The sequence below is a fragment of the Diuraphis noxia genome, unplaced genomic scaffold (assembly GCF_037042655.1).
Source record: "Diuraphis noxia isolate RWA-SAM2 unplaced genomic scaffold, SU_Dnox_SAM2 contig0006, whole genome shotgun sequence".
Lineage (NCBI taxonomy): Eukaryota > Metazoa > Arthropoda > Insecta > Hemiptera > Aphididae > Diuraphis > Diuraphis noxia.
The window spans coordinates 3,287,760-3,307,978 of NW_028301716.1; the positions used below are offsets into that span (position 1 = coordinate 3,287,760).

The window sequence follows — 20,219 nt, forward strand, 5'->3', positions numbered from 1 at the left end:
AATAATATCATAAAGTTTATATACAGAAGACTTATGATTTATGGTCGAGTAGGTTCTGAAGAATTAGGAGAAAACTATCATACGTTGCCACTAATATTAGCAGGAGATTTCAATATCAATTTCACATCCGAAGATGGACAACTCTTGATAAACTTTCTACGAGATACATTAGAATTACAAATTAATAATGACCGTAATGAGCCAACTACAAGACATGGAACAACAATCGATGCAGTCTTTTTCTAGATTTCTATCTAATTTTAATTCTAAAATATATGTATCGTATTTCTCGTATCATAAGCCTATTGTCTCGGTTTTACAATCAATCACAGTAATTACTGATGTACCCAATAATGAAAATAACGAATAAAACAATGAAAAAAAAAAAAAGATCTATGCAAAAATATTAATTTACTAATGAAAACATAAAATAAATTTAAATATTTGTAGGAAATTAATATATGTATATGTGCATACATGTATATATTGCACACACACATTCATACATATACATAAAGATAGAGCGAAAGAAGTTTCACTTCAGTCGTGCGGTCATAAGCACACTCACTTTTTTTTTTTACTTTTAAAATTCAAAAAACCAGTTATATCTTTCGGGACAAGCCCCGTGCTGTTCAAAGTTTCACTAAATATTATAAATCTAAGCTACTAATTGAGTCGTTTATCAGACACAAGACTTCATCTATATTATGATTATAAGACCTAATATTCATGTGCAAAAAATTTAGATGGTTATTCTTAATGCTTGTTATGTACTCATTCAAATCAGTGTCAACTATATTCATGTAATTGTTTATGATGTAAGGGTCTATAAAATCTGTATTTAATTCTATCATCTATTGATATTATGGTTTATATGGAAAAAATCATTAGTCTATACCAATGTTTAAATATTAAAGTGTTAGTGTACTTAATTATGTCGATTACATTACCTAGATAAGTGTACGGGCCGGGAACGACACAATAATAGGCCGTGACGCCCGGTCACCAAATACTTCTTGTGCTACTCTCACACACCGACCGACCTGTGTATGTGTGTATATGTCTGTATAGCGACTCAATAGAAGTGGACGGGATCGCCGATCAAAACTAAAGAGTGCTAGTGTGTGTTGGTGTGTGTAGGTGTGTACGTATGTGTGGTGTGTAGACTTAAAACTAAAATAAAGGGTAACACAGGTTTTTGGTAACTAAGTTGCTGTAATATACAAATAATTCAAATAATAACACAATATAATATAAAAATCACAGCAACCTTCTAATGATAGATATACAAAATATAATACTAATAAATCAAAGCCCTTATGGCTGACTAGTAAAAATACAATAATTTGGCCCTTCTGGCCCAACAGGTAATATATATATATATATATAGGGTGCTGCTATGGAGCCCCTATAACCAATAGGTATGAAAAATTATATATAATCGGCCGCTCTGGCTCAACAAGCAGTGATACTATATGGCCCTTTTGGCCCAACAATTTAATAATAATATAATAGTATGTAAAAAATAATCAATAAATAGCTATAATAGCAAAAACTCACAATTTGGTGGAGCGCAGTCTGGCCAGCTGGTCTTAGCTATACAAGAAAAAATCACACACACACAACAGGAACTTGGAACAGTTAAAAATAAATATAATAAAAATAAGTGGCCATTAGCGCCTTATACAATATTATAATATAATCTGGCGATTTGCGCCCACATAAAATATAAACCGGCGATTTGCACCGAACAATATAATAAAAGCTATTGCGATTCGCGCCGACAAAACAATATGATACGAGTAGGTATTATAATATAACAATATTATTATAATATACGTGGCGATTCGCGCGCACAATATTAATATATTTTCTTTGACGACGATTAGCGTACGTAATAAAATAATATAGGATCTTCCTCGTAGGCATTACGGAACGGACTAGCTTGGTTGGGCGGCCGTTCTAACTAAGTCGGCACAGGCGAACCGGCGGCGACCGATAACGCGTTTACTTAATCTACATATTATATAATAATTCACAATCACATAATTAATACAAAAATATACCCTACGAAAATAAACTACAATTATATGGTGACTGTTTGCGTGTGTGTGTGTGTGTGTTGGTCAGCGGCGAGATATTCATGTACTCTTTACATAGGTACCAACCAAATTATATTACATCTTGGCGTCGACAATAAGAGTGTGCGTTTATAATACTAGGTATAGGAATAATGCAAAATCGTTAAAATTCGATGTTGTGTTTTAAATACAAATTTATAGTTGGAAAATATATGAGTCATCCTATTTTGCTGGTTGCATATATACCATATGTTTATATTAAATAAAAATTTAAAGCTAAGTAAGTTAATAATGTTGTATAATAATAATATAAGAAATAGTTTTACAATATAATTGTTATACCCGTTAGAGAAAAAATAACCAAACAACAACAAAATGCAACCACATTCAACGCAATTAGTATTGTTTGTCAATGTATAATTTATTAATGCATTCTGGAGACATTGTATGCCATTTTCTAAACGAACTATAATGGTATAGTTATGGCACTATTTCTTACAATATTGAAGTATGAGCAGTTATTATTAAAACAATGAACATGTTCAATAGCAGATGGAGCATTGACAAATAGCTTAGTTACTAAATGTAATACATTACACCTTGTATCTAGGTATTAATTTAATTTCTGTTACTCCATTAACTTCTTTAAAAATGGTTTTTAATATTTGTAAACTCTCAATGCATGTTTGTTTAGATGTTCCGTTGATAGTTAATTGTTTTACAAAATTAAAAAAAAATATTATTATAAGAATCCACATAATCTCATATTGAGGATAATCAATAAAAGCCATAGTAATTACTGCTGCTACTGCATTCAAAGGACATGTGTTATTAATAATATATCTTTAGTTTGAAACTCTTAAACATGTTTAATATTTCCATTTAAAAGAAGTTTGTTGGACTGTGATCTTGTTTTTTTATTCAAAATCATATCGATTTCTGGAGTAGGGTCCATATATTTGGTTATTTTTTTTTCTTTTTTGATAGTTCCGACTTCATATAGTGGTTCAATATCTTCACCTTCTCCACGGCCTCTCCAATTTTCTACTGCGTTCATTGCGTTATAATTGTCATAGTTATCAATATTATCACATAGTTCATCTCCAGATTCTGTTTCGTTATGATAAATTGCTTTCGGTACCACATTTTTTATTTCTATATCACCATCGTTACATACATTTGTGACTCCAATTACATTATCCAAATAATTGTTAATAGCTTCAGTTATACTATATTCAGATCCAGTTTCGCAATTATCGACCTCAATATTTCTTATTTTTTGTCGTATGTATTATGAGAGTTATTAACTAAAATTGACTTTTGGAGTTTTGATGTTTTTGATTTATAATTTTCGACTTCATTTTCTTCCAACTGTATGTTTATTTTCTTATTGGTATTACTGTCCAATATTTTAATTTCTTTATTGTTATTTTTTATTTGTTCACTTCTGAATAATTTACAATAATTTTTAATATTAATTAAATGTTGGGCAACAAATCGGTCAGCTGTCATAGGTTGACTATTGAAGCGCAAAATTTAATTTTTTAAATCCGAAAAATCGCATTCAACTGGAGCCGATGAAGCGTTTTTGTGTGGGGACCTAAAAGAAGGTTGCATAACATTGGTCCATAGTGTAAAATATTTAGAGTAGCGTATAATATCTCTTGACAGATCTGGAAGATAATAAGCCGATAATCGATCAACTATAATTTTTGAATTATCTTTACATAACATTTTCGATTTCATTTACAAATAGGTTTATATGACTTGTCGGAACATAATTTGTATTATCATTATCATCATTTTCAAAATAATTACACTGCCAATCTATCTGATGCTTCTTCATTCGCGTTTTCTGTTACTTCAATATCTTTAATTTTGTTTAATAAAAACCATCTACTCGTCTCTGAGGGAGTTTCCACATTATCATCTGTCCAGCCATCTATCTAACTTAACATTACATTCAATAGAGCAGATAACGTTTCTTTAAAATATTCAATACTGATTGATGTTACAATAAATCGCATACATCTGAAATAAAATTGTTTCAGAGTCCAATTTTTATTTCCTTGCAAATTCTTATTGCGACAGAACATTTTCATTTCATGTGCAACATCAATCCGTATGTAACAATTTGGTAGGTTTGTGTGATATCCAATGAAGACAACAAAACATTGTTCGACATATGATACCCCAGCCAACACACATCATCTATTTTAGGTATACTAAAAGTCTATATGTCTACGCAGACGTCTACATAGTCTACGGTCTATCGTATACTACAATTAGACGGTTTATAACATATTATTATTTAGTTATTTATTTATTATAATCAACGCCAGACGGCTTTTACAAAATAACAGACAGGAAGTACATAGATAACAGTATAAAAAACATATACAATATATGTAAGATGCGTAACTTATACTAACTTAATAAAAGAGAGAAGAAAAAGAATTAGTAAGTAAGTAAAACAAAAAAACAACGTGGTGTAAGTTATGTGAAGAAAAAAAAAATGTGAGCATTAGTACTACATATGGCTTAATAGTCTATATGATTATTTGCATTATGCATCATCCTTATAAGTGGGGTAATCCGGGAGAAGTTTGATTTATTGGTGGGTATATAAAAATTACATTGAAGCCTAGTGTTACTAGGAATACGAAAGCTACGTTCTCCAAGTAGTCTTGGGGCATCAACTTTACCTTCGATCAGACGCTGAATAAAAATGATATCAAAATTATCACGCCTTACAGAAAGGGGAACTAGTCTCAGAACTTGACTTAATGGCCCAAAAATGGACAAATGGACAAAAAAAAAATGGTAATGAATTAATTTATTGATTAAAACAAAATTATACACTTTTTAAATATGTATAAACATTTTAGATATGAAAAGCAGTAGAAATTTATTTGGTGCTAATTATCATTCAACTGGAAAAGCATTAACTAATCCAGGTATGACATTGTAATATGATAAAAAAAAATTAATTACTTTTTAACATATTTATGATTTAAATATTTATAAAAGTTGAAATAATACATAATACTGAAGATATTTTTATCAAGTAAGTTAATACTTACTAGTTTTGCATTTACAACAAAATAATAAATATATAGCAACCAAATTTATTGATTAAAATAAATAGTTTTATCTACTCTTTTTAAGTATGCATAAACATTTTAATTTTTAGATGACAAAATTGGTAGAAATGTATTTGACCCTCATCATCATTTCACTAACAAAAAACATTAACCAATCCAGGTATGACATTGTATATAATATAACATAACCAATAAAAATAACTACCTAAATTATTTAATCACATTTCAATATATTTAATTTAAATATTTATAGAAGTTGAATTAATACATAATAGTGAAGATATGTTTAGAAGTAATGGTATATCAAGTACGTTTATACTTACTAATGTAATTATAATACATTGACACAATCGAAGTACTTATTAGACCGATCATCTACTTAACCTTTCATATCATTATTTTAGTGTTAAATGCAGAGGAAAATAATGACATGTACGGAATGGAACATTTAACCAATACTCCTACAAATACAGGTAACCTGGTTACATATTATGGCATATCTTAGATCTATAGAATATACAATATTGCAATAATAATTATTTAACCTCTTCAGACCGATGGGAATATTTAAAAATCAAGGCAAATAACTAATGTGTACAAAATAGGACATGCAATAAAATCGACGAACCACCTGAAAATTTTTCGTCAATCCAGTGTTACCAATGTTTTTACAGTTTATTGTACACATATATACGATAATAAAAGTACTACTTTTATACGATATGATTAAAGTTATCAATGGTTGTCTGAGTTACAAACATAGTCCTCATAAAAGGACATTAGGTAATAGCCAATAGGTTTTCATACGGTTAAATAATAATTCAAAATAAATTATTACATTTATTATTACATTTTTTTATTAAATTAATTAAAATAAATGTTAAGTCCATAATTATAACTAAAAAATACTAATTAATAAGTAACAGTCTGACACTCTGACTTAAAAAGTACTAATATTTTAAATAAAATAAAATAATTCATATAATTTATTACAAATACCCTTCTTGTATGAACATTAAAAAATATTAAATATTAAATATTAAACATTGTAATACATATTAGTTGAATAATTTCATCATTTATGGAAATTATAAAAACAGTTATTATTTTTATTAAGGCATAAAAATAAATTACATTTATCACATTTAATGCGACTTTTAAATTTGCATACGGCATCTATTTGGGAAACTAAGTTCTTCTGCTATTGGTAAATGTTGTCCACTTTTTCGAAATACTTTTGGTGGTAAATTATTATACCAGCCACTATTTTCACCCACATAATTTTTAATACAATTAGGTCTTTCGATGTCAATTTTTTTTAACTCTTTTTTTGACCATCGGCGGCCATACGACCATATACTCCAACTAAAAATACAGAGGGACCACTGGTTAGAGTGAGGCGAACAAAAACTTGCTCACAAGTGTCAAATGAAGTCGTAATTAAGATTGGTCTTAGCTCTTTCTTGACAGCAATTAATGAACCTCCTCCTCGACGACAGTTACTTGTACGTACATTTCTGTCACACCTAAAGATTAAATACCCATCAAAACATAATTCGGAACTAGATATGTCATCAGAAAGCCAAGTCTCAGTAAGAATATAAGCATCATAAGATAATATAATAAAATTAGTTCGGAGATTAAACAATTTACTACGAAGGCCCACGTACATTTTGGTAGTAAATTTTAAAACAATGATCAATATTAGGCATAACATTAAAACTATTAAACTTAGGGTAGGGTATAGAAGAAAAGTTAGTTTTAATATTATTAAATTTAGATAAAAATGAGTTAAAGGTAGAATGAGAAAAACGGCAAAAGATACAAAAAATATTATTTTTACAATAAACATGCAAATCAGAGTTGAAATCAGGAACTAATGCAAATGCTGAGTGGAACTCGGTCGATGATTGCTTCCTCCTCTGGGGTTCATGTTTTTTGGACCGGCTTTAATCACTGAAGGTACCATTGACATATGAAATAGTAAAATCTGAAGAGCCACTTTCAATTTTACGTTGCAGATCGGAATGAGCTTTACGCAAAAGTTCCCGTTCAAGCGTGGTTTTGTCCCGAACAATACGAAAACTAGGTTCTGGTTATAATCCATTCCGCGTTTGTGAATTAAAATTTAAAATAAGATGAGAAGCATCGGCCTTGGATTGGCAGATTACCTTCAAAGGTCTTGGTTTATTCGCATTACTATTTCCTAGGCGTATTAGCTTAAGATTGGTGGGTACAGGTATATTTATTTGTTCAAGAAGATTGCTAAGTGTACGTAGAACATCATTAAATCTTAAAGCAGCGGTGTTGGCAGCGGATTCAGGCACTCCATATGCAATTGCATTAAATTCGATTTTGCTTCGTTCAGTAGATTCACGAAAAATCACAGAAGACGAATCAATAGAGAGGACCGGACGTGATTCCAAAACATCAATTCTTGAACGAAGCACACCAATTTCAGCCCGGAAAAAAGCATTTTCAGTAACCAGATCTGCTACTTGGGAAGTGAGTGTCGAAATGCTACTTTTAAGTTCACTAAACTGCGATGATTGAGAAGTAGAGAGCGAATTGATTGCCTTCAAAATGTCAGAGGTAGAAGGAGATTTCTGAGCCTGTGCACGAGTATTTGAAGCCACGGAAGAGGGTGTTAAAGACATAATTTTATGCAAGGTTATTGAAAAAAGAAATATATAAAAATGCTTGAAAATAACTCCTTAAGACAAGAGAATACAACACAAAGTACAGTAATGTAGTACAGCACGCAAGCTAAATCGGAGTTGAAACACAGGTGGATAATGAAAAAGCCCAGCGTTAAAGTCACCGAAAAACAGCTGACTAGTTTGTTGATAAGGTGGTAGTTCACAAGTTTGGGGTTCCAAGTGATAAGAACATACCTGATGTACACAATCTGGCAGATGCAGTTTCGTTTGCATAATTCTTCTACTAGTTAATCTGTCAATACCATTTTTTTATCTTCTCTCACATATTTTTTTGAAGTACCTCTTTTTGATTTCATCATTGCTTTATCTGACATTAATATTACATTTTTTGGCAAATGATTTTTCATTACTGTACCCGTAGAAAATATTTTATTTTTTAAGTAGTATCTGTACTAATTTTTCAGTGGTTAAATATCGATCAAAATATAAACACGTTTGGGTGGAACTGTTTCGCTTAAATGCCATACAACTGATTCAGCCCAAGTTAATGAAAATTTGCAATCGTCACGATCAATTGTAGTTTTTTTTACCTCGATATATAAAAAAATCTAAAACTAAGCCATTTCTATCAGCTAATACGAAATCTTTAAGACCTTCAGGGTTAGGTTTACCTTTGACGTATTGTTTTAATCGAGTGGTGCCGGTAAATGGAATAACTTGTTCGTCAATACTAATATGTGTATCCCTTATAAGTTGAAGACAACCGTTTCTTACACTGTCTAAAAGTGGTCGTATTTTTCCAGAGAAAATCTTTTTTTTTTATTTCATCCGAAATGGAAAAATCATTTACAATTTTTAAATTTGAACGGATTAAAAAATATCTATCTCTTGCCATATTATTTGAAACTAAAGGTACTCTAGTTCCTTTTGTCCAATACATTCGAATTTGTGGATAACCCATACTCGACATAAAAATCGAAATTCCAAAAACATTTTTAATTTCATTTAGTGTAGTTTTTAAAGATTTCCCACGTTGTTCAACGTATCGAGAATTAGTATGAAATGAAAAGTTTTCCATAATTTGATCGGGAATAAAATGCTTGAAATAATCCAAGGGAGTCCATTGTGTTCTTTGGTACTGATTAAAATCATTGGACGATTCTCGAATAAACTTACTTTTATTAGAAATTTTTAAATTTGACCCCCATGCAAAGTCACTTTTAAATTTATTTTGTATAGATAAATTGAAATGTGGTACCTGATTATTTTCATCGTCAATTGAGTTTTCATTTGTTAACATGCTTAAGTCCTGGTCATTTGAATTTTCTGCTGTTTCCAGCTCTCTTTGAAGTACGCCGAGTTCATCCCAATTAATAGCATCGTCTTCAAATTCATTAATATTAAAAGTAATTTCATCATCACTGCATTCATTAAAATCGGATATATTGCCATCATGTATTAAAGACATAATTTCTTGTGATGTAAGTTTCGACATTATAAGTTTTGGCTAGGTATTATTTTAAAACAAAAAAGATAATTACGATTAGAAATAGCAAAAATGCGACACGCGTGGACCGAGTTGAGTGTCAATATGTAACCGTGATGGTTATTAACCGAATGTCCTACTTTGAGTACATTATTCAAGTGTATATTTAATACAACAAACAAAATATTTTCTTATCGATAAAGTTTTGTAAAATTCATTCGCGCTCTCTAGTCTAATTTAGAATAACATTGGTTTTGTTTACATTGTAATATTTTATGTTAAAAATATTCTAATTTTAGAAAAAATGTTCGAAGTTTATTTTAGTATTTCATTGGGTTCATAATTATTATAAAAATTAAAAATACACTAGATAGTTACATAATCTTATTAAAATTAAGATTCAGCTGTTACAGCAATGGCATATTATTTTCTTAAAATAAAACAATAACGATTAACCCAAGTAATCAATTGTGTACAAATTGGGACATCAGTTATCTAGTATGGTTTTTTTAAAATTTTATATCAGGCATTTAGTACAATATAATATTGTCCTGTTTTGAGCACACTAGGTCTGAAGAGGTTAAACACATTTTATAGTATAATTATCACCTGACGTTAAATGATACACATTGTCACTCTCCTGCAGTTAGTAATAATGTTGGGATAACTACTAACGAATCAGGTATAATCTTAATAATTGTTCTACAGTTTTAATGCCTTATTATTATAATTAATATAATATGGTTTGTAGGTATTTTATCAAAAATTGCCAATTTAATGGAAAAACAATTGAAGTTCAGTTATTTTACTAATTGTCTGCTCTAGGATATTTTAAAACAGAATAAAACAACTTTAAAAGATTCCAGTACTGGTGTCCAGGAGAAGTTCAGAAATGTATTCAATAATTTTCCTCTTAGATGCCTTTCTGATGTTGTGGAAATGGAAGGAAAGTTAAAAGATTCAGCATCATATCATTTAATGGTAATAAAATATATATTATAAATATCTTCACTTTTATTAATAATTTATATAGAAAACCAGATTACGACAATGTGGATGTTCTTCCAGCTTAAATGATTCAGTTACATCAATGTTTCGAACCCTTTTTACTGATGAATCTGCAACGTATTACAATTTTGATAGCAAAAATAATTCAAAAAATGCTTTTAAGGAGTTAACCATTTATCATATAATAATTGGTAAGTAATTTACTTATTCGACATTTTCCAATTGAATTATAAAACTATAAATAATTGTGTATATTAAAATAGATGTAACTTTGAATTTTCACAAAGATGGCACCGAACACGAATTAAAACCAGAATAAGAACATGGTTAAGATTGGCATCCACAAGAATATCGAACAGACAACTAACAAAAAAAAAAAATAAAAATAGTATATTTGTAGATAATTGTTTTTTCATATAGATATAAAATATGTATATTATAATTTTATATGTATACATATAAAATATAATGAGCTTTTTTGGCTATTAAGTATAGCTATACTTAATTATACTTAATAATAATAATAATAATAATAATAATGTTACTTAATATATCCACTGACATTTTACTGACTAGAACAGGCTGGCATTACATTACTGACTGATTAGAACTAATATTATTTTTATGTTTGAAATCATGTATTTATAATTTATAAAATGACTACAAAATGATTGTTTTTCTTGTTTCTCGTAAATTATAAGAATAAAATAATGTAATTCACTAAAATGTCTTGAGTGAGATTAATTATTATGATCTCAATATAATTAGTATTAGTTAATAATTATTTTTTAATATTGAAATAATTTTAGTTATTGTTGCGTTTGTATATAATTTTTTTTTAATTTATTTTAAAATAATGTGTCTTTATTATTGACATTAATGCATGGTTATAATATTTTAATAAACATTTTAGATAGTTTTGAATAATTATATTAAACATTATTTGATTAATATATTATAAGTCAAAGATCTATGTAGGTTCCAATAATATGCATCTTTTTGACGTTTTAGTAATAGATGTTGTGTAAATGTCAATTGTTAGATGTCTAATATCAGTTAGGTGTAAACCAAAAAAGCGGTGCATATAGACCTATTATAGACATCTATGTCATCTCCTTTTAGACATTAAATATACATCACAAATAATTTAGGATAAAGTATATTAGACGTTTCATAGATGTTTCAGTGTTTACTGGGACTATAACTATTTTTACAGAATGCCATCGAAATCGCTCCTAAAAGTGTCATTGATAAGTCGCATACTACCTCGTTAGGTGGTTTTAAACAACATTTTTGATCCAATTCGCTTCCCAGTTAAATATTGTTAACGTATCTTGTTTTTCAGATACCATTTGGGATACAGGTATCTGATCTAATGTGTACTTATTAAAGCTTCATATAAAAAAATATGCGCTGATGGTAAACTTAAAGACGAGAGAATCATTTTTTCTAACAAGTACATCAGTTGCATCTATAGAGAGCTTAGCGTACTGTTTGTATACATCTTTATAAATAATTAGTTGATGTCTGGTCTAATAATGTGCATGAAATGGATCAATCCCTATACTATGTATAGAACCAGCAAATGTTGAGTTGCGTTGAAGCTCAACCAGAGATTCCACAGGATTTTTTATGACTATTTCAAGAGTTTTATAATTTTATTCTTGTTTACTTTTCCGTAACACATCATTATCATATAAATTAGCTGTAGAAGTTTGTCCAAATTCCATGTCAGATGCAGCTTCACGACGCCAATTACTCGCCAGATCCTTTACAAGCATATTACCAACAATATCCCGTTTGGTACCACGTAATGGCCTTTTAGAATCATGTCTTTCAATATCTTTAGTAGTGTCTTTGGTCAAAATCCTAAGTTCTAGTGCCTCACCTATAGATGGTTTTTTATTACTCCACCCAAATATTTCAGAAGTACAATTTTTACATTTTGCTTTAAGTGTAAGGAAATATTTACAACGATTTAAATTTCTTCTAACTTTACAAGATTTGTATATAGAGTTACACGGTAATTTGTACTCCATTAAAAATGCATCATTTATTATATCAACCCATGTGTTTGGTTTAAGAACGTCATATGATCTACATTTTCCTTTTTCTTTACAAATAACCGTCGATGGCTCAAATTCTATATAACTCTTATATGGTATAATGAGTTTAAAAAGAGATTTTTCTTTATCGTCATTCGTGTCCGTGCTACAATCTTCATCAGTTGAGGCTTTTGTGTTTTCACTTTCACGTTCATAGTTTTCCTCTAATACAGGCAATTCTATTCCCAATATCTTAAGTAGTTTTTGGTACAACATAATTTAGTTCTTTTATTATATCATCCCATTCTTCATGAGAAGGTGGTCTTAAATGTCCGTTATTGAAAATCTCCTATTTTTTACTTTTAAGTAACTCAAACAAAGTATCCGGATCTATGATTGGTTATCTACTTCTTTTTCCCTAAAATATAGACGTAAATTAATAAAAATGTAGTTATATGATTGTTATAAAATATTATAAGTTATTAAAACATTTTTTTTGTCGTGTCTGTGAACACCATAACTTGTCGGAATACAAGATTCCCCATACGTTTGACTTACAATATTTATAAAAGAAGTTTAGCTTTGAATAATAAAAAAAAAAAATTGTATCTAAAATCTAAATCTTTATGAACTTTATGAAATCCAAAATTCACGCGTAAAATAAAGATTTACTATCAAATAATTTTAGATTTTTACTATAATTAAAAATTACTAGTTGTAGATACATGAAATATACATCAGTTATTTAAATTGTTATTTCCTATAAATGATTTAATTTTGGAGTATTTAGATCATTAAAACATAAACCACCTTCTTTAAAACCTTGAGGAAAATATATAACCTAGGCGTCCTAGGCTAATAAATGATATCCGTTCAGAATACCTTTTCGTTTGCAATGATATCTATCATTGCATATTAACATCCATTATAGCGAACTATTCTATGTCCGATATCCACTCGATACCAACTGTTAAGCAAAGCGTTACCCACTTGACCACTCTTTTAATTTGTAATTTTTTTTTTAATAACTACATAAATAAGGACCGAAATTATAAGCAAAAAGATTCTCAATATATGCTTATAAAAATAATGTGTTGTGCTACAAAATTGTATTTATTTTATTTTTATTTTCATCATAAGGATTACGCCTAGAAGGTAAACGATACAGAATAACAATAACAAGTTTTTTTTTTATTAAATATTCAATCTGTTTTACAATAAAAAAAACGACAAGAAATAGGGATAACAAAGAAGGTATACAAACATGAATAACGTGAAGATGAGACAGTTCATTAACAGAACCTCAGAAATGTTTTTTTCCCTAATTAAGGAGATCTCTAGCCCAGTTTCTTTTTAATCGACGGCTAGTTGGTAATGTAAGAGAGGACATATTTTGAATGACGGGGTTCGTGTGATTTTTTAATTTTGAGTGGAAACTTTTGTAGTGACTTTTTGCAAGTTCATTTACTGTTGGTATTTTTAAATCGTTGTGGAGGGCTGCATTTGTTAAGTACCATGGGGCACCGGTGATAAGTCTATTAATTAATATTTCATATAAACTAGAAAAACAAAGTATTTAGTAAACACTATTTAATTAAAATTATAGATGGTATATTATTCATTATTCACTGCTTCCTCCAAATTTTGTATAACCGCTTCCTAAAAATTAAAAATATTTAATATTTAACTAAAATAATAAAATATATTATATTTAATAGCTCACATTTTCATATCATTACATTATCCTTATTTGGTTCAACTTTTTCTTTCAAATATGAATTCAAAAAAAGTAATTGATCGACTCTGTCCAGTGATAACCGATTTCTTCTTTTAGTAATGGTTTGACCAGCTTCACTAAACAATCGTTCACACGGAACACTTGTTGCTACTACACTTAAATATTTGTTTACCATCTATGAAACTGCAGGAAATATTCTCTTATTGTATTTTCACCATAATAATGGATTTTGATTATGGCCTACTTTAGCTGTCATACTTTTATACCTATACTTCATAAGTCTTAATCTTCGTCCTCTTCATCACTATCAGCCATAAGAGATCGTATTTTTTTTGTCAGTGGTTCGACTGGTTCGTCTTCATCAGAATTTAAATTTTGACCATGATCACGTTCAACTGTAGTTGTAATTGGATTCGTTTGGTAGTTCTTAATTTCATTTTATAACTGTTCTCAGGCGGAAGTTTTTTGGGCATTCGATAAAAAATTAAGTTTGTGGTATTTAGGATCTAGTGCTGAAGCTTTTGACGGTAAATGCTCACCTGATCTTTTCTTTTCTTTAAATCATTTGAAATGGAAAATGTTATTGTCTTAATAAAATCTGAGTCATTTTCTTTTTCTTGCATACAATTTAAAAGACTTTTAATTAATCAATTGGCAATTGACGCAGTTACATATGTTTCCCCTTCCAATGTTTCAGGGTAAATGGAAAAAATATCCGATGAAAAAATAACCATGGAAAAATACCCTAGAAAATAATACCCGTGGAAATAATATATGGGCATTATTTCCTAAGGTATTTTTTCTATCGGGTATTATTCCCTAGGGTATTTTTTCCGTGGGTATTTCTTCTCCAGGTAATTTTTCCTAGATTCATGTTTCAGTCACTGATTCAAACGATTTTAACATTGTCACCAAATCATTTATATTTTTAAATTTTTTAGACGTTATACATCACTTATCCGTTTTTCTATTTTTTGATATTACGTTATTAATTGAAACTCGGTGTCGTAAAATACTTTTAATCATTAAAAACGTAGAATTCACTAATATTAGAAATAAAATTAGTGTTATTTCAATAAGAATGATCTTAATTCGGGATAATTCTCATCAGATTTTAAAAACCTTATTTCAATAAGTGCAATAGGTAGGTACATAATATATGCATTTGCATATAAATCCGGTCCCTACTCAAAAACATGATTTATAATATAATACTAATTTATAAACACAATTAAACAAAAAATAAAATAATAATAATAGTAATAGTCAATAAAAATGATTAATATAAGTTATTATAGCTTAGCCTATTCAATTATTAATTAATCATAAAAAATTTAAAAATTAGCAAGTCACTTTTAAAACAAACTTGCTGGAATTTGCTAATTGTATGCTACTAGCATACCTTTTGAGTGGATTAGATAAAGTGATATATATTATATATAAAGATTATTTCAGTTTTTAATTCTAATATTTTAATTTGTTTATTGAATATAAACCAAAAATAATTTTTTTTACAAAAAAGGATAATAATTAATAACAACTCACTTGGATTCATTAGAGTTATTAAGAGATAATGAAATAAAACTATTTAAAATGTTAAATAATTAATATTAAAAATGATCTAAAAAATCAAAATAAGTGATAAAAATGTATTTATAAATAATAATTTTTATAAGAGATATGGGTGTGATGTCAGGTGTAATAGTAATTCAAAATATGAATTATAATATTAATAAACAATAGTATACATTTACATTTTAAGCATTATTTAAAATTATTAAAAATTAAATTTAAATTTAAAAATTAAAGCGTATGTGATCGGAGTATGTCTGGATGAGCGTTTGTTTTATCAATGTGTAACAGCAAAACCCCATAATAATAATATTGAAATATTTTTTATAATGTTGTACAAATTTTCTTTAAAATCTAAAATTTGAGAAAAATGCCATAGTAATAGCAATAGCAGAGTGAGATATTAGCCATATTTAAAACATATTTGATTAATATTTTTACCTATCTAATAGATAAGTTTTTTTTTTAATACAGCCTGTAGTTTTTACTATGGATTAATTTCTAAGTATAAAAAAAGTGCTAGAATTTCATTAGGTCATACAAAATGGCAAACATAATAATGTAAAATTAAATTCATATTTTTTTTTTTTTTTTTTAATCTTATAACAAATTAATTCTAATAATACAACTACAATAGTCTAAAAAACTTACCATTTTATTTAATTACAATAACACGACGTAGGTAATTAAACAAAAAAAAAACAACTACATACAAGCTAAAATCAAAAATACGATGGATAGTGGATACTAAATATCTAATAATTCAGAAAAACACCGAGCTAAAGGAGCTTATTGTCACTGCGCTGGATTTCAAATAAGAATAGAATCACTTTGGTTTTAATTTTATAATGGTAAACAAATTACAAAAAGGAAATGTATTTTAGAAGCGGCGATGGTCCTCAATGGACCGCTATAAGCCTAAAAGAAGAAAAAAAAAAGAATGGTAAACAAATTATTTTTAAGCACTGCATTACAAGTGTGCAGCCATCAATCTAATTATTATTTTCAACTAAAATCGATGATATATTATAACATAGATGATAACACTACATAAAAACTAGGAAATCCCGAAATAGTAATACAATTACATGCATTTTTAGTTTTGATTAATGAGCTATTTAAGGATTATGATATAATAATATATGTTTATTGTGCTGTATACTAATTATTATACTATTATAGCAGACATATCTATTATAACCAGGGTTGGGATTTTATAGCATTTGCATATTTCTTATGAGATGCTTAAAAAATAGCAGAGTAAGCTAAAAATGTGTTTCATGATACAGAGAACTCAAATTAAAAATTTTATTTTGCTTTTTTTTGCATATTTTACGATTTTTTAGTTTTTACTGCTTTTTTTGGGTTTTTTGAGATTTTTTTGCATTTTTACCTGTTTTTGAATCAAAATCTGTCAAAATGTTATGAAATTATATTTTAGTAAACATGTTTTTAGATTTTTCTCAATTGAATTATCAAATAAATTGTAAATGTACCTATAGATTAAGTAAATAGGCCGATTACTATGATGCAATGCCGTACAGCGTTAATATATAGGTATAATATAATACTACGATAATTTAGTTTTAGGTATTTGGTTCTAATTTTTGTTATCTGCTAATTTTGTTGGGTTTTTTTTTTTGTCGATTTCTACTGCGATTATTAATCGCCGATTATCAACGTTGTATTATAGACTATAGTCAATTCATTTTATATAGGTACCTAGTTGTCTCGTGTGCCTGTAGTCAGTACCTACTCACGTGTTACATTGTATTTTCGCCGTTTATGTGCAGTAACTTTGTTTTAAAATGCCAAAAGTTAAGTCATCTCTTTTGTGTAAACTCAATAATTTTGTATCAGAGTTCGGAGAAGAAGTGTTTAAGGTAGATGACAATGTATTATTTTGTCAATTATGTGAGTGTAAAGTGAACAGTGAAAAAAAATTTAACATAACTCAGCACTTAAAGACAGATAAACATATTAAAGCAACGAAACGCCATCAAAATAAAATTGAAAAAAAACAACAGTTTCTTACGAGGTACCAAAAAAACTCTTTTAATGTCGATTTATGTAAAGCATTTATAGCGGCAAACATTCCTTTAAATAAATTATCTAATCCAATATTTCTAGCATATTTTTAGCGCATATTTAGCGATAATTAACTTAAGTAACTACCTATAATAACTTCAAATTTGTAAGTGATTAATTAATAAATTTCCATTTTTTTTGCATATTTTGTTGTTTTTATTGCATATTTTTAGCGCATATTTAGCGATAGTTAAGGTCATATTATAGCGCATATTTATGCAATTTTAAGTGCTATAAAATCCCAACCCTGATTATAACCATCTAAGTCTTAGTATAGCGTGGCAATAATTTTATAATTAATCCATGTATGGATATTGATTTAAATTTAAATTAAATGTTAAATACCTATAAACACTATACAATGGTAAATATTAAGAACAAAATTTATTTCGACAAATAAATATGTTATTTTAATTTTGTATATAAGGGTTATATGTCTATTAGATTATAAAATATAAATCAGTAATATATTATTGGATACATAGCTAATATTACAATGAATGTTATTTGTTATAATAATAATTATTCATAGAGATCCTGAAAACAATTTTTCGTTGACTTGGAATCTATGAGAAATGAAAAGGAAACTACGCTGAGAGAAGCTGACACTGGGTCACAAGATTACAAAAGTTGCAATTTCAAATTAAAGTACCGAATGATTAAATGCGTTTATCGATCAGCTGGAATGTTGTGTAACTCGAAATGTATGCTTTGTGAAAATAAATAATACATGTAATAAATAATTGATAATACAAAAAAATAATAATACAAATAATTATAAATGTAGGTACTCTGTTATTAATTAAATTAATAATGTATATTTTAGTCACTTATGAAATGAGCAAAAGTTATGCAAAAATTGTTACAATTAATTTGCAAAAAAAAAAAATTAATTGTAACAATTTTATGTGTCATACATAAAAAGAGGGGAAACTTGGGAAAATCATAATGATATTAAAAAAAAATCAATAAATTCACTGATGCAAAAACAAGTTTGTTAGACCACAAATGCTGATTTACATATAACATTAATAATTATAAATTTATAATAATAGGTTACGTTATATTTTAATAATCATTAATTAGCATTTATTATTTGTAATATTTTACATACACTTTTAAACAATTTTTTTCAATATTATATGAATTAAGTACAATTGGTTTTTAACATAATATTGTATATATTTCCAACTCTGATGAGAATAATATAAAATTATCATGTTAAGTGCCCATGAAAAAACCTAGATTAATGTTTTAGTTGTATTTTATGTTCAAATCAAATGTATTTTGATATTGAAATTTAGATCTTATTAACTATTATGCATTACATTTCTACATATTTTATAGATCGTTAACGAAAGAACTATTCAATAAATACACCACCTCTAATTGAAACCAAACATAAAATTTTAATTTTTTCTTGATAAAAATTGTTCTGAAATTGTTTGCAGATTAGTAAAAAACGTATTTGTTTTTTGTTGTTGCAAATTGTTGCAATTCATTTGCAAAAAAAAAATGATAAAAGTTTGAAGGTAATATGACAGAGTCTGGGTGCAATGTGATTTTGGCACACCGAGTGAATTTTATTTCTACGGGCGTAAAAAGTGTGTTGCAATATTTTTTTTCGGTATTACAAATTGTTGCCATTAATTTGCAAAAAAGTGATATTAGTTTGAAAGTAATACGACATAGTCTGGGTGCAACGTGAACTGGGCACCCCGAGTGAATTTTATTTCTACGGGCGTAAAAAGTGTGTTGCAAATATTTTTTTTTCGGAATTACAAATTGTTGCCATTAATTTGCAAAAAAAATGATGTTAGTTTGAAGGTAATATGACAAAGTTGGGGTGCCAATTTAACATTGGCACCCCAAACCATGTTTTGTTGTGGGGGTTGTAAAACCTTGTTGCAGTTTTTTTTCAGTGTTGCAAATAATTTGCAAAAAAATGGTATTAGTTTAAAGACAACACAATAAAGTCGGGATGCCAACTTCACGCACGTGTAATTAGTTATTTAATATTAAAATTGATGTACTGTGGAACTGTTTATCAAAAACATATACATAATAATTAAAAGAATTATTTTATCATAAAAAATATAATATAAAAGTGTGTTCTGTGATAAAAATAAGTAGTGAAATGTCATCGTTGTATTAATAGGTAATTTAATTGCATTCTTAAAAGGATACTTACCTTTAAACAGCAAATTGACAAAGTTTGTTGGTTTTGAGTACGCCCTTGGATGGTTTGGTGCAGATTTATCGCTTGTACCATCGTGATCTGTCCAACCGGTGCAATGATTCCCGTGGTCATTCTCGCTGTACGAATTTATCCGTTCTTGTCTGAACCTGACTCCCCCACCAATCAGCCTGCTGTTGTACAAACCAAACCAACCTCTTTTGTCGTCTACAAGTAGGCAAAAATCAAAATCATTATTAA

General features: G+C 28.2%; 1 protein-coding gene and 1 pseudogene across 1 annotated transcript in view; both read right to left on the reverse strand.

Annotated features, from left to right (window-relative positions):
• Positions 1-20,219, reverse strand: part of LOC149054621 (polycystin family receptor for egg jelly-like) — a 266,701-nt gene that overhangs the window by 78,879 nt on the left and 167,603 nt on the right. Inside the window, exon 30 of the mRNA XM_089230158.1 lies at positions 19,974-20,186. Coding sequence (XP_089086284.1) covers positions 19,974-20,186 — 213 coding nt within the window. The remainder of the gene's footprint in view (positions 1-19,973; positions 20,187-20,219) is intronic.
• LOC149054630 (uncharacterized) lies at positions 7,135-7,842 on the reverse strand (annotated as a pseudogene).